The sequence below is a fragment of the Candidozyma auris genome, chromosome 3, assembly GCF_003013715.1.
Source record: "Candidozyma auris chromosome 3, complete sequence".
NCBI classification, from domain to species: Eukaryota; Fungi; Ascomycota; class Pichiomycetes; order Serinales; family Metschnikowiaceae; genus Candidozyma; species Candidozyma auris.
In genome coordinates this window covers 1,482,370-1,496,273 of record NC_072814.1, presented here as the reverse complement: position 1 = coordinate 1,496,273, position 13,904 = coordinate 1,482,370, and the positions used below count along the sequence as shown (strand labels likewise).

At 48.7% G+C, this 13,904-nt stretch overlaps 5 protein-coding genes across 5 annotated transcripts; 2 read left to right on the top strand and 3 right to left on the bottom strand. All coding sequences in view use genetic code 12, as the record gives it.

Moving 5' to 3' along the window:
• Positions 1-36: 36 nt before the first annotated feature.
• On the bottom strand, positions 37-1,689 carry HTS1 (histidine--tRNA ligase; the record flags this gene model as incomplete). Its single annotated transcript, XM_029032851.2, has 1 exon — positions 37-1,689. One exon carries the CDS (start codon positions 1,687-1,689, stop codon positions 37-39), a length of 1,653 nt encoding a protein of 550 aa, XP_028893166.2.
• Positions 1,690-2,118: 429 nt separating this feature from the next.
• CJI96_0003309 (dioxygenase BNA2) lies at positions 2,119-3,492 on the bottom strand (the record flags this gene model as incomplete). Its single annotated transcript, XM_029032852.2, has 1 exon — positions 2,119-3,492. One exon carries the CDS (start codon positions 3,490-3,492, stop codon positions 2,119-2,121), a length of 1,374 nt encoding a protein of 457 aa, XP_028893167.2.
• Positions 3,493-4,957: 1,465 nt separating this feature from the next.
• On the top strand, positions 4,958-6,289 carry RVS167 (amphiphysin; the record flags this gene model as incomplete). The annotated part of the gene is made up of 1 exon (XM_029032853.2): positions 4,958-6,289. One exon carries the CDS (start codon positions 4,958-4,960, stop codon positions 6,287-6,289), a length of 1,332 nt encoding a protein of 443 aa, XP_028893168.2.
• A 2,470-nt stretch (positions 6,290-8,759) lies between these two features.
• Positions 8,760-9,785, top strand: CJI96_0003307 (uncharacterized protein; the record flags this gene model as incomplete). The annotated part of the gene is made up of 1 exon (XM_029032854.2): positions 8,760-9,785. One exon carries the CDS (start codon positions 8,760-8,762, stop codon positions 9,783-9,785), a length of 1,026 nt encoding a protein of 341 aa, XP_028893169.2.
• A 2,760-nt stretch (positions 9,786-12,545) lies between these two features.
• On the bottom strand, positions 12,546-13,472 carry CJI96_0003306 (uncharacterized protein; the record flags this gene model as incomplete). The annotated part of the gene is made up of 1 exon (XM_029032855.2): positions 12,546-13,472. The coding sequence occupies one exon, from the start codon at positions 13,470-13,472 to the stop codon at positions 12,546-12,548; it is 927 nt and encodes a 308-aa protein (XP_028893170.2).
• Positions 13,473-13,904: the final 432 nt, after the last annotated feature.

Below are 13,904 nucleotides of genomic sequence, written 5' to 3'. Positions count from 1 at the left end.
CTCTATTATTACATAAGTCCTCTCGCTCTCGCTTTCTTACATGTTCTTCATCAAGCGGGTCAACACATCTGCCTCACCGCCATTGTACGACGCCAATTTCTCCTGAACAATGCAGACAATATCCTTGGCATCAACAAGTTCACCTTCGTTGCTATCATCACCCTGGCCCAACACCTTCACTCTCAACTTGCCCTCTGGGTACTCTTCTTTGCCCAAAATGACGGCTAATTTAGCACCAGTCTTTTGAGCAGCATCGAACTGCTTTCTAGGGTTTGCCTTGGCCTTGTACAAGTATTCAGCGCTGATGCCAGACTGCCACAACTCGTTAGCAACAGCCATTCTTTGCGGTAAGAAACCTGTCCAGTCAGGTCCACCGCCAAATGCCATAACATAAACGTCAGTTTGGGAAGCGGAAAGAGACTCCCATTCTTTCGAGGCTCTAGCCTTGATGATTGAAAATATTCTCTCTACACCGAACGAGATACCGACACATGGAATGGACTTGCCGTTCGAGAACATGCCCACCAAGTTGTCGTAACGACCACCAGCAGCGATAGATCCCACACCGACATATTCAGAAGCGTCTTCCTCGGCGTTCTCGTTCTTCTTAGCCTTAGCCTTCAACTCTTCTGCGTTCTTTGGGGGAGCAGACGCAGCAGTGACAGCCTCGTATATCAAACCAGTGTAGTAGTCCAAGCCTCGAGCAAGCGACAAGTCAAACGACAAGAAGTGGGAGATGCCAAAGGCCTCAGCGTAGTCAGCCAAGATCGTCATTTCCTCAATACCCTTTTGTGCGCTTTCGTTAGACTTCAAAAGCTCTGACTTCTGCAAGAATGCCAATGTTTCACGGATAGAGCCACTCTCTTTGACAAATTCACCAATTTTGTCTGCAACTTCTTCCGGTTGGCCCTTTTCAATCGTCATTTCCTTCTTGACAGCTTCCCAGGGCAGCTTGTCTAATTTGTCTACAGCAGACGAGATCTTTCTCACATCCTCATCTTTCACACCACACGCCTGAAAAATACCATCCAAGATCTTCCTGTGGTTCATCTTCACTTTGAAGTCATTAATGCCCAACGACGTCAACCCCTCACACAAAATCGCCAACATTTCCGAGTCTGGTACCATTATGTCGTAGTTACCTGCAACGTCAAAGTCACACTGGTAAAACTCTCTCATTCTGCCCTTCGTCATGGCCGGCTGGTCCCTTCTGTACACTTTGGCAATGTGGTACCGCTTGATAGCACTGATGCTGTTGCAAGCGACAAATCTTGCAAACGGAACAGTCAAGTCGTATCTTAAAGACGTCAACTCTCCCCCCTGATCTTCCAAGTTGTAGATCAACTTCGAATCTTCACCGTACTTACCCGTGAGGATCTCTCTGAGTTCAAATACTGGTGTGTCAATGGTGACACCACCGTGTTTCTTGAAGATTTTGCTCAAGGTGCCGAAGATTTCCTCTCTCAAAACCATATCTTTTTCGGCCCAATCTTTCGTTCCTTTGGGTGTCTTCAAGAGGAACTGGGCATCTTGTTTTTTTGATTTTTTGCTCTGCTTGGGGGCATTTTGAGAGTTTGAAACAGAAGGCACACTCACCTCGGCAACAGCGGCAGCTTGGCTGGCTTCTGTGGACATGGCTCGGGCAAAAGTTCTGAAGTTTGGGGACTTTCGTAGGAACCGAGTGAACATTCGCTTGAAATTTAGTATATCGCATTTTTTTCCTCCCACTGCAGAAGCATGTGGTGGACGGGTGTGACTCTGATGAACAAACACAAACTAGATTCAATCTAGGTCAAGGGGAACTAGAGATTTTTCTATTTACTTGGTGGTTCGGACTCCTGCAGAGGTCACCTCGCTATTGGTAGGGTGTCTCAGTTCTGTCTGTTCGTTGTATGTGCGATCAGCTGCTATTTTCACTTGCTGTGCCATCACGCAGCTACTTTTCGCAACCATTATAGCACAGAGGAAGCAGAATCCTTGTCTCCCTGATTTATAGTCTATAAATGATAAAAACCATAGCGTTGATATATCATCTAACATGTGTTGATCGTGATTGCATAGGTATAGCGGAAAGTTGAGTGTAGTGAGATCTAGAATAGGTGTTTTGCACCCTCTACCCTAATCATCTTCGTTCACACCGTTCGGCTTCGAGTACCCTAGACGCATCACACCATCGCTGAGGATACGCTTACCCCAGCTACCAGCAGCAGGGTCTCCTGTTTCGTCTCTGCATTGTTTGAGGAATGGGAGCAAAGAAGTACCGCCAGTGCCCTTCTCTTCTACGCCAGCAGCCTTCTTCTTTGCTAATCCTGAACGAAGAGTTGACGACGATCCCATCTTTGGTGCTTTCTTGGCTTGCAATACGACATATCTTGTAACAATCTGAATGTGCTTATCTCTGAACAGCTTGAGCATCGCCAAGCAAGCATCGTAGCTTAGCGTGAGCTCTGGGGAGGCCCCCTTGTGTTGAAATACAAAATCACGGATCAGGCTCTCTTTATCTACCATTTCCAAGAACTCTCTGTGTTCCCTGGGCATATAGTTACGCATTTCCACAAGGAAAGCATTGTCCGATGAACCTTTCTGAACTTTCTGTGGTTCAGTCGTACGACCAACTTCAGGCACGGGTCTATCTCCTGTGGAATGGTGGTGAACACTCAACAAGGAGTCTAAAAACTGAATCAACGAAGACTGAGCGTTGGAACCTCCAGCGTAAGATCTGTGGGCTTTCTCGTCGCCGTAAATAACACCATTAGGATGGAGCCCCACGTCTTGCATGTTCTTCCAGCCAGCCAAGTACGGCCTGATTCTGAAGTAGAACACATGAGGATCACACATTTCCTCCATCCGCATGAGCACCGACCCCAAGTGGTCTATTGCTTGTGCTAGTTCCTGAAGACATCTGATCAAGTGAGTCACATTGCCATTTCTCGCATGGTCCATCGCTTGCAAGCCAAACTTCACACACTGGCCCCCGCTATACTCAAAGAATACACTAACCAAGTAAAACCACGACTCGTCTATCGACCCTGTGAAAGTGTTAATGGTGGTGAGATTGTCCCAGTTGAACCTGCCATGGGCGTATTCGTTGGACCCCGGCATTATCTCTCTGAAGTTCCAAAGGCACAAGCCAGCGTACGTAGCAAGCGGAGGAAGACCCAACTGATCGGCCACATCTATTAGTGGAGTGGCCACTTGCATAGGAATCTTGGACACTGGCACGCTATCACCCCAAACATAGCCATGGGCCAAAAAACCAAGCACCAGGTACGCTCTTCTGAGTTCTGGAGTCAGCTTCAACTGGCTTGTTTCGAGTTGTGGGAGCTTGTCTATGATCGACCTGATTTTTCTCGAGAGAAGAAGAGCCGGCAAATTCTCCACTATGTCTTCCCAGGGCTTGTAGTAATCCTGAGGCAATCTTCGAAGCGGGAGCTCCTCAGGAAGAAACCCTGTGGTTGGGGACACCGAGAAAGTCAGGATATCGAGCACCATGTGGGGAGGTAGTTGGAAAAGTATTGTAGAAGTAGGATGTCTTTGATACTGCGAATGTGATAATCAGGTGAGAAATGTGCTACAGGCGTTAAACGGGCCAAAAGCCGGAACAAAGCGGGTGCCTCGGTGATTAGAAAGGAGGAGTACAACGAGGTTTGTGGGGGGTGATTTTGGGGTGATCTCGAGTGAACTTATTTTAATTCGGTGTTTTCTTTTGGTTTTAAATTTGAGGTGTCTATTCTCAAAGTCGAAGCAATGATTGTAAGCAACCCGCAATGAGCTGTTTCGCAACCGTTACTAATGAGATGAGAAACGATTGACCAAAGAGAAGTAGGTGATCTAGGGTATGGAGAAGGAGAACTTTGATAGGGCATGGGTGGAGAGACGTTGAATTCGTTTCTCAGTACTTCTTTGGTTTTAAGATTCATACGCAACCTTGGCGTTATTTGTTTCAATCCCTGTCAGCAAAGGTGAGATAACTCGCATACTTGTAGCAAGCGGACCTCTCCAAAAGACATTTGATCTCAAAATATCTTGACTACTTCATTAATTGCCTGCAATGATTTTTCTAGTAAGCTTGTTTAGTATGATTCAGTATGATCTCTAATCGTTGCAGTGAGACTCTCTACTTTTTCTTACAACATCCCTAGCCTTTGCAGAATCTTTGAGTCGCCCCCAATTGCCTGTCCACAATCTGATGTGATCAATTCGGATTCTGATTGTGCTTCAAAAAAGGATTTTTTCGAGTTATCAGTGGATGGGAAGCTACTTGTACTACTATTTGCGCTCATGAAATGGCTGCAACATTTAATCACGAAAATCTACGCATCGCTCAGTGGGCTCTACGCAAGTATAACAAGCGAAGAAATGCGATATATAGATTGCTGAAGGAGCACTCCTGGCTGAAGTCACTGTGTCTTCTCTCGCCAACATTTCATACCCACGGAAACCGCATTGAACATGAAGCTTGATACCTATGGAACCGTCAAGTCAGCCCCCAGAAATCTCACCTTCTCTTTCTACCTAAAATGCCTTGAATACCTGCCAGAGGCTTTGGTTACCATGCAAGTGATAAAATCATCAAGGACTACCGAGGTGTCCAGTAACCAAGAAGTTGCTGAATTTGCGTAGAGTTGCAAATGGGTGCGAAAAGCAGCTCCACATTTATGTACCATAGAATAGTCGGTACAAGAGTTGTTGCCATGAAAGAGGAAGGCATAAACAAGCAAAGCATAAGTTGCCCCTGAAATAAATAAAAGAAACAAAATAAGAGTAAACTTTTGATATTTGTTGTTTATATCCCGATTTACTACATAAACAGTGAGCCTATGTGAAAGGCGCAAGCTATAGGGGGAGTGACACCCGTGCCCCATCATCAGTGACCACCAAAAGTGGAACTCCCTTATTGGATTGTTAGCACAGAAAACAACAACCACCACTAGAACTTAAACAAACAAACCTCATCATGTCATTCAAGGGGATAAAGAAGTCAGTGTTGCGTGCCCCGCAGAATTTCCGGCAAAAGCTCAACATGGGTGAAATCACCCAGGATCCCGTCTACGCCGATGCCGAGAGAAGATTCAAGGAGTTGGAGTTGGAAACGAAAAAACTCAGTGAGGAGTCGAAAAGGTACTTTGCTGCCGTCAATGGCATGCTTGACTACCAGATTGACTTTTCCAAAGCCATTGAGGAGATTTACAAGCCCATAAGCGGGAGGTTATCAGATCCCAGCGCCACTGTTCCCGAAGACAACCCACAAGGTGTGGAGGCCACGGAGCAGTATAGAGAAGTGGTAAGGGAGTTGAAGGAAACATTGCAGCCTGACCTTGAGCTTATTCAAAAACGTATTGTGGATCCAGCCCAGGAGCTTTTGAAGGTGATCCAGCTGATCAGGAAGATGGCCACCAAGAGAGACCACAAACAGGTGGATTTGGATAGACACAAGCGCACGTACAAGAAGTACGAGGACAAGAAGGAGAGAACAGCCAAGGACGAGGAGAAAATGTACAATGCTGAGGCAGAGGTGGCGGTGGCCCAAGAAGAGTACGACTACTACAACAACATGTTGAAAGACGAGTTGCCCACGTTGTTCTCCATGCAGCTGGATTTCATCAAGCCTTTGTTTGTGTCGTTCTACTACATGCAATTGAACATTTTCTACACGTTGTACAGCCGGATGGAGGAGTTGAAGATCCCCTACTTTGACTTGAACTCGGACATTGTCGAAGCATACACCGCGAAAAAGGGTAACATCGAAGAGCAGACAGACGCCATTGGCATCACGCACTTCAAAGTGGGCCACGCCAAGAGCAAGTTGGAGGCGACCAAGAGAAGACATCAGATGATGGCTGGAGGTGGTCCCGGGTCGTCGTCGAGCGGTGCCACATCTCCATCGACCACTAGCGCACCTGGAGAGGGACTCCCCCAGTACACTCCGGGCCAGATGGGCAACAACTACGGCTACGGCAACGAGAAGGCCCAGTTCCAGCAACCGCAGTACGGACAGCCCGGAGCTCAGTACGGACAGCCAGCGGCACAACAACCGCAGTATGGGGTGCCCCAGCCAGCAGCAGCGGTTCCAGGAGCACCAGCGCCGCCACCGTACGGTGGAGCACCAGCAGCGCTCCCTACGTGCACGGCGTTGTACGATTACACAGCACAGGCACAGGGAGACTTGACCTTCACCGCTGGAGCGGTGATTGAGATCATCGAGCAAGGCGATGCCAACGGGTGGTGGACGGGCCGCTACAATGGACAAACTGGAGCGTTCCCTGGGAACTACGTCCAGTTGAACTGAGACAGCACGACAGCACGTAGATTACTAATACACGCATAATCAACGGACCAGGTCATTCTGATAAGGTTACGAAGGAGAGTAGATCCAGATTTGAGACTTTGTGACCCAAAGCGGGAGGAGAAGATAGCTCAGACCAATCACATACAGCACATCCACCGTAAATGAGTGGTGTACTGGGAGGCAGGCAGGCAATCCCCAGGAACCAGAGGCAGGGACACAAAGAGGAGCTAGGGGAAGTACCAGCATACAATCGAGAAGCTCCTATCCTGCAAGTGATACAGCGGGTGATACAGCGGGTGCAGATAACAGAGCCGGTGGGCATTGAGTAAACTTTACGAATGGGGCACTTTGTGCTTGTTTGGAAGCTCATTCAATGAGACGACGAAGTCGACTCAGAGTCAAAGCAGAGCCATCACTTTTGCGTCGCTTACCTGTGGCAGAATAGGCTGAGGAGGCCCATCTCGTAAGTGTGCAAAGCCAGGCTTTGCTCAGGACACTCGGCTGCGAAAAAAAAGCTGGCGTAGATGGGCAGCGCCAAGAGCGCAGCGAGAAAGCAGTCAGAACGCACTAAAAGAGCAGAAGCACAGAGAAAGCAGTAAAGCAGCAAGACGACCACAAAGTGTAAGGAGTAGGCAAGCAGGTTAAAAGTTGAAGGGGAGCCCTGGCGATTGTGCATGGCAAGCGCACCAATGCAAGCTAAGTGTCTTGTGACCATTAGCTCGCAGGGCGGTAAAAAGCGACCCACTGGCCCACTTTTGGAGCGAGTGTCCAGAGGCAGGCGCCCAGTGGCTGGCGGCAGCGAGCCAGGCGAAAGAGGAAGCTTTTTTTTTATTTTTTTCTTTGTAGGTAGAATATTAGGATGCTGCTGCGATTGCGGCAGCAATTTCTGGGGCGACTATTGGGCCGTGGGAGGTATTTTTATGTGGCTCTACGAAGGAGCCTGTTTGGTGAGGTGGGAGTGGTGGCGGAAGGAAGGGTTCCGTTTGCGGCGGGAGGCCGCCTCAGCAGTGCGGCCGTGCAAAGAAAGAAAAAGGCTCAATAATTCCCGCACGAGCCACCAAGAGAGTCAGTGGCACGATCTGGCAACTGAAGGTGACTATGAAGTAACCCACATTGCTGCTACAGAAGATTCCCAAAGATTCCTTGCAGGCCTTGCGCAGTTGTCTCGTTCCTAGTTCCTCGTTCCTCGTTCCTCGTGCCTCATTCCTATTCCCGAAATGTCTCCATCTGGTCACACTCCTCCAGAGCAACTCACCAATGGGTACTGAGGGTCCCCTCGTGCTGAAGCGTATCTTGTGCGCCGGGGGGTGTAGTCTCTTCACTCACAGGTAGTGGGTGCTTCTTCTTGCCCTTCCTGCCCTTTCTGATCGATCGTGCATGGCGGCGGCTTCTTTCCCACGCTTCCATGGCATATGACACTGTTCCCTCGGTTGTTCTCCAGCCACGCGCTAGCAAGCACCAATGCGAGCACAAAGCGAGGGGCCCAGCGAGCGGCCGCTTCCACAATGGCGCCTGGCAACCAACCATCATTATTTTCTCCACTACGGTTCCAAGGATTATCTGGTTCGAAGCGTTGCAAAGCGCCTTCACAGATACGTGCACAGTGTAGTGCACTAAGTGCTGTGCTTTAGGTGCTGTGCACTAAGTACACTGTTCCTGGGTGACATCACAGGGCTACAGACACCGCTGCGCTGCTTCGCAACCTCAGGGGAGGCGGTGTTGGTTCCTGGGATATAGCGCTGGCTACAGGTGCGAGGAGAAAATTAGCGAGGGGGCGTCGAACCCAGGCGATAGAGGGGCAACGAAGGTTTCCCTGGGAAGGTTACCTGCTACTGTGGAGGGAAAAGAGTAGTGGGCGCTCTAGGACGGTGGAGGCAATCGTGGGGGCAGTGGTGGGGGCAATGGTGGTGGGGGCATTTGTCGATTGGGCCCTATTTTCTTGTTTCTTTTGAGGCCAGCCAAACGAGGCCAAAATCACGTTGCTTGGGTGCTTGCGAGAACTCGCTTGATTGGGCGGCGCTAGTGCTGGTGGGCTCGCTTCTGCTGGTAAGAATGGTTATCTTGAGCCATGTGATTCACCTGAGCTACCTGATAAAAAGCCTGGTTTGAAGTAAAGAAATGGTCGCCTGCAGACACCTGTCAAGCGGGAGTGCTGTAATTGGTTACGATTGCGATCGTGGGCCAACCTGCGTACTGCAGACAAGCGGGCTTCAACCTGAAGCCCTGCGACGTCAGATGCGTTGACTGCACACAGAGCACACGCAGCCCCATGTACGTCCCTCAATACACAATACACGCACGCGCATGCACGCTGCACCCTTCTGCTGCAAACAATAGGCAAGCACAGATCCTCTCGAGCCCTCACGTCTGCACTCCAAAACAGAAACGCTTCCTCGTCCCTCTTACTATATAAGCCTTCCGCTTCCCTCCTCTTTTCTCGTACGCCCATTTGTTTCACGTCCCTGGCGCCATGAAGTTCACTAAGAAGGCGTTGGCGTCCCAAGTCAACTCGATGCGCCCTTACAAGTCGCGCTCAAAGAGACCCTGCGATTTCTGCCGCCGCAGAAAAACTTGTTGTATCATTGAAAACTCCATCCCTTGTCTAGCGTGTGTCCAGTTCAACAAGGGCAACTGCACTTTTGTCAACGGGCCTTTGAAGAGAAACAGGCCAAAAACCAAAAACGGCAAGCCCATCAGCTACCACGATGACAAGGAAGACGGCAAACCAAAGAAGGTGCCCACAAACCCTCCCCTGGAGCCACTGCACGCACAACCCTCAGAGCCACACAACACCCACCAACATGAGCTTTCTCACGACCACCAAACAACAGACCACCAAAAGCTGTCTCTCCTGCTGCTTGGTGTCAGAATGGACTACTCAATGACGCAGTCCTTCCAGGCTCCTCCCTTGTGTCCTACAGACCCCAACCATCACAGCCATGTGATGCCCAGTCCTCACTTGAGCTTGCTGAACCACACCAGCCTGCCCCAGCTGTCGCCACACACACCAGCAGCATACAGCTTCCACTCTAACTGGAGCTCGGGAGAAAGCGCTGGGGGCACCACGCTCCAACCGCAGCAGCTGTTCCACAGTCTACCGTCCGACTCGCTGCGGCAACTGATGCTGAGCAACCTGTCGCTGTTGAGCAATATGAGCATGGGCTACACATATCCGTACGCCATGAGCGGAGGTTTTTTTGCAGACAGTCTTGCCAACACCACATCCATGAGCGGCGCCCACGCTGGCAGCTACGAGCCAACGTTGTGGACGGATGCTGGCGAGTATGAGGAGTTGGTGACGATGGAGGTTGTGCCTGAGGAGATGAAGAAGGAGTATAATAATGGCCAGCTTGGCCCTGGTGTTCTTGGGGCAAGCCTGCTTGCGGGTCCGGTGCAGGCACTTGGGCTCGACACCGGTAGCAGTTACGAGGCAACAGCAGCAGGTGATTATGTGGGCTATGGCGATAGTCTCGTGGGTCCCACCACGATGGAGTGATTTATTATGGTGAGGTCGCTATCGATGCACCAGGGAAGGTGGGCCCACGCATGGAATGCATATAGCCAAAGAAGAAGCATAGCTGACCAGACCTGTGCCTGCACACAACCGGCCACACGCATGAACAGCCACCGTGGGCCTGGACGCATGGCATTGTTGCCATGAACAGGGGCTCAGCGACAATAGCTGGCGCCCTGCATGTGCCCTCAGAGGCTCGTTAATTCGACAATAGAACGAGTGTGGGCTGGTGACCTGCGTACATGTGCACGTGTGCATGGTTTGCTTGCAGTGTGTGCAGTACGACTCTGCTTCAGAAGAGTCAGAGCGTCAGATTTCGTTTGCAGCCCTATCAGCAGAAACTAACTTCGCTCCACTCATCATAATTTTAGCCTAGACCCCAAAGAAGAGGAGGTGAATTGGCTCTCTCGTCTGTTTCAGACGTGCACGAAAGCGCCCCCACCGGTACTGGCCAGATAGTCATGATCAGCGTTGCGTGCCCCTCTGAGGGGGCCAAGCTCTTGAACCTTTCTGGACAGATACGACACCTTAATCACCCTCCTTGCCTCAGGTATCAGTCACTGTGATCTACAGAGCAAGCTAGAGGCTTAGAGAAGTCAGGCACAGGGCAGATGATTCAAGCACCCATGTAGAATACAAGCTACAGTTCCAGTGACCCTGAAAAAAAAATTGGAGACTCAACTAATAGCGACTAACATTATTAATACCACAAGACAATTTTAGACGAATAGTATAATGGTATAATCGTAGAGTAAAGACAGGAAGGATCCTTTTGTGTTCCTTTTTATCTGTAGAATGTGCTATTGTAGTGATTGACTTCGCGTTCTGCAAACCAGATGCTGTCAGCGCAGGCTCCCGTAAATGGCCTTGTGTGCAGGCGGTCGTCTCCCCAATGCACTGCCTTGCTCGTAAATCTAGCGAGCCCAGTTACGCTATTGTGCCCATACACCGATCCAAAAAGAATAGGGACAATAAGCCGTAGACAAATAATAATAATAAAACAGCAATTGGAAGAGACTGTCAAGGACCAAGTCCCGCTAAGAATAGAAAAACCAACCACAAAACAAACAAACAAGGTGACCCTGGGGCTTTGGTGGGGGGCCCTTGACCAGGGAATATGACACAAAAAAAGCAACATGGCTTCTTCTGGCAACACAGGCTTGATTGGCAGCTCACTCCCAAAAGTACTGATTTCCTTTTTCTGTTGCCTTTGGGAGTGGCAGCACCACCTAAGCGCAGTGGTTATCGCGCAGTGGTTATCGCGCAGTGCAGAAGGTAGGAATGAGGAATGGAAAAAAGCGAAAGCAAATGAGAAAGGAAAACTGAAAACAAGGGAATTAAGGGGAAGGGTTGAAAAAAAGGGGAAAAAAAAAAAAAAAGATAATAAAAAAGACGAAGAGCTTTTTAATGCTGGGTGGGCTGTTTGCGCTTTTGCAGACATTTGACACAAGCTTCAACGCCTTGTGTGGACACTTGTTGGGGTGGGCTCTTCCTGTTTGGGCCATGCCCTGGAGAATGTGCGTAAGGGAGAATGCCAGAAGAATAAAAGCTCACAGAGACACAAAAGTGATACGGCTTCTCAAGGCTTCCGAAGCCATGGTTTTCGAGTGGGCCTTACATTTTGGCGTTTACATTTTGTTTTCGCCTTTCTTTTTTTTTCTAATTTTATTATTTTTTTTAATTTTTTTCTCTTAATCTTGTAGCATGATTAAGCATAACTCCAGCGTAGGCGGTGACTTCGTGTTAGTGTATGTATGGCCTTGATGACCACTGCTTGGACTGGATCTTTGATAGATCTTCAATTGTTGATTCGTCAATTGCAAGGTCTTGGACTCCTGAGCGATCATCCCTTTTGCAAAAAAGTGGCCCCCTTCTTTTCCTGACCCTCACCTTTCATTGCCGCCGGGTTTGTCTTGACGAAACGCATTTTTGTCAAAGCACGGTCATCGAGTGGTGGCTTTACTTTTTCGTGTAGCTCGTTTGCTCACAGTGCCCCGTGCCTTCTTGCTCTTTTTCTGCCAGTCTGCTGCAAGAACCTGATTCACGTTTGCATCAAACACACCAGCACTACTTGCGTCTAATGCATGGATTTAGCTGGAAATAAACAAAAGAAAAGAGCTCTTAAGAAAGAGTCATATCGCCTGATTCTCCGCCCTCTGACTCGGCTTGGTCAAGCACACTAGGGGAAATTCACGCCGACGTGACAAAAAGGAAAAGGGAAGAAAAAAAAAAAATGCCCGCAAACATTTCCACGGAATGATGACTTGAAGCGGCGTTCGGTAGCAGCGGACTTTTTCACCGAAGTTTGTAGAGGTCTCATGTAGTCGACGTTGTAGTTTGGTTTCCATCAATGGCTCTGTTTGAGTGAACTTTCCTCTATCCGAAGCTTATCAAGGGTCGAGGTCGTCGAAATACAACCGTATTATCCCGCTTGCATTTTTAAACCAAGAAACGCAATACATCGCAAAGAGGGCTCGACCTTCTATTGAAAATAAACAACTGGAGGACCACCTATAAATTTTTTTTTCTTTTGTGGAAATATGCCAATACCGATCTTGCAAATGGCAATCCATTAAGTAGGTTGGGATTTCATTATTGCATTCAGCAAAAGAACTATGAGATTGACTCTTCATACTGTATTCTTTTCTTTTGAGGCCAAGGATTTCTGTTATGACCAGGCCTTCACCATTTATCAGTTAACGAATCAAAGATTCCGGCCAGTTAATCCAGCTCATCCACTAATTATTGGTCGTACTTTTCAAACCAGTCACAAATAAGCTCAGCAACCTTGGCAGGGTCCTCTCTGTGCAAAAAGTGACCGACACCGCTCAACAACTGCACCTTCACCTTAGGTGTCGACGCCAATAACCTGGCCTCCAAGTCATACAAGTCAGATACCATGCATCCATCGTGTTCACCGCCCAAGATCAAGGTAGGCACCTTTTCGAAGTCCACTAGCCACTTGCGCTCGTGAATGATACTAGGTCTGAACAAATTACGATAATACGCGGTGGCGGCATCAAGCACACCAGGCTCATTAAGAGTCTGCCTCACGGAGTCGATTTCCTCCTTGAAATCCCACTTGGGAGACCAGAACTTCCACAATTCATCCAAATAGCCCGGCTCAAGTAAGTTTCCAAACTTCTGGCGGTAAATGAACGCATATTGCATGGTGAAGAAATACGTCAGGCAGTATAACTGACGAGGAGCATAGAAAAGGTAATGCCAAGGACGAAGATTGGCAATGTAGGGAATCGCCAACGTCACGGTGGAGGTGAGAAGCTCAGGGTACAACTGGGCCGTCTTGAACGTGACAATGGCACCCCAATCATGGCCCACAAGGTGGACGGGCACTTCTTTGTTGGGCACAATTTGCAAGATCCACGCTTTCACGTCTCCAGCGATATCAGACATCTTGTATTCTGTATCAGGGCCCTGAGACGAAGGTTCGTAACCTCTCAAGAGAGGAGCAATGAGCAACACTTTCTTTTTGCCATAGTTGGCCTTGATCAAAGGCAAAACTTTGTCGTACGACTTGTTGTTGTCTGGGAAACCATGGAGAAAGAAGATCACCCTATCGAAGTTGCTAAGGTTGGCGATAGCAGACTGAGGATGGGAGCTGTAGGCCGAGAACAGGCGATTACCGTTCTGGAGGGTGATGGAAGGCATCTTCGAAGTAAGTTATAGTTACGACACTAGAAGAAATAGGGATATATTGTGACGTGTTTGTGTTGAAGTCTGGACCATTACTAAGGATTTAAGTACATAAGAGATATCGCATGTGAATTGTACACCACTGAAAAGTCCGGCTGCGATGAAGCGGATATAAGAGGAAGAAGAAAGACGTGGGAAAAGATAGCTAAAGGCAAAAAGTGGGGCTGACAGAAAGACAATGCTGGTTCTTTTGACATGAAAGGTGAAGGTGTGTCGTCCATCCATCCCAATAGTCAAGCTCACCACTAAAGAGGCGCCCCAAGAATTGGTCAGTGGAGAAGAACAATAGAACGGTCGTTGGAGGCACCGATTGAGACATTTAGCGTTTTTAGTCCTTTTTCGTAGGTGATGAGTTTAAAGTATGATAGGAGGTCTAAATGAGCTGAT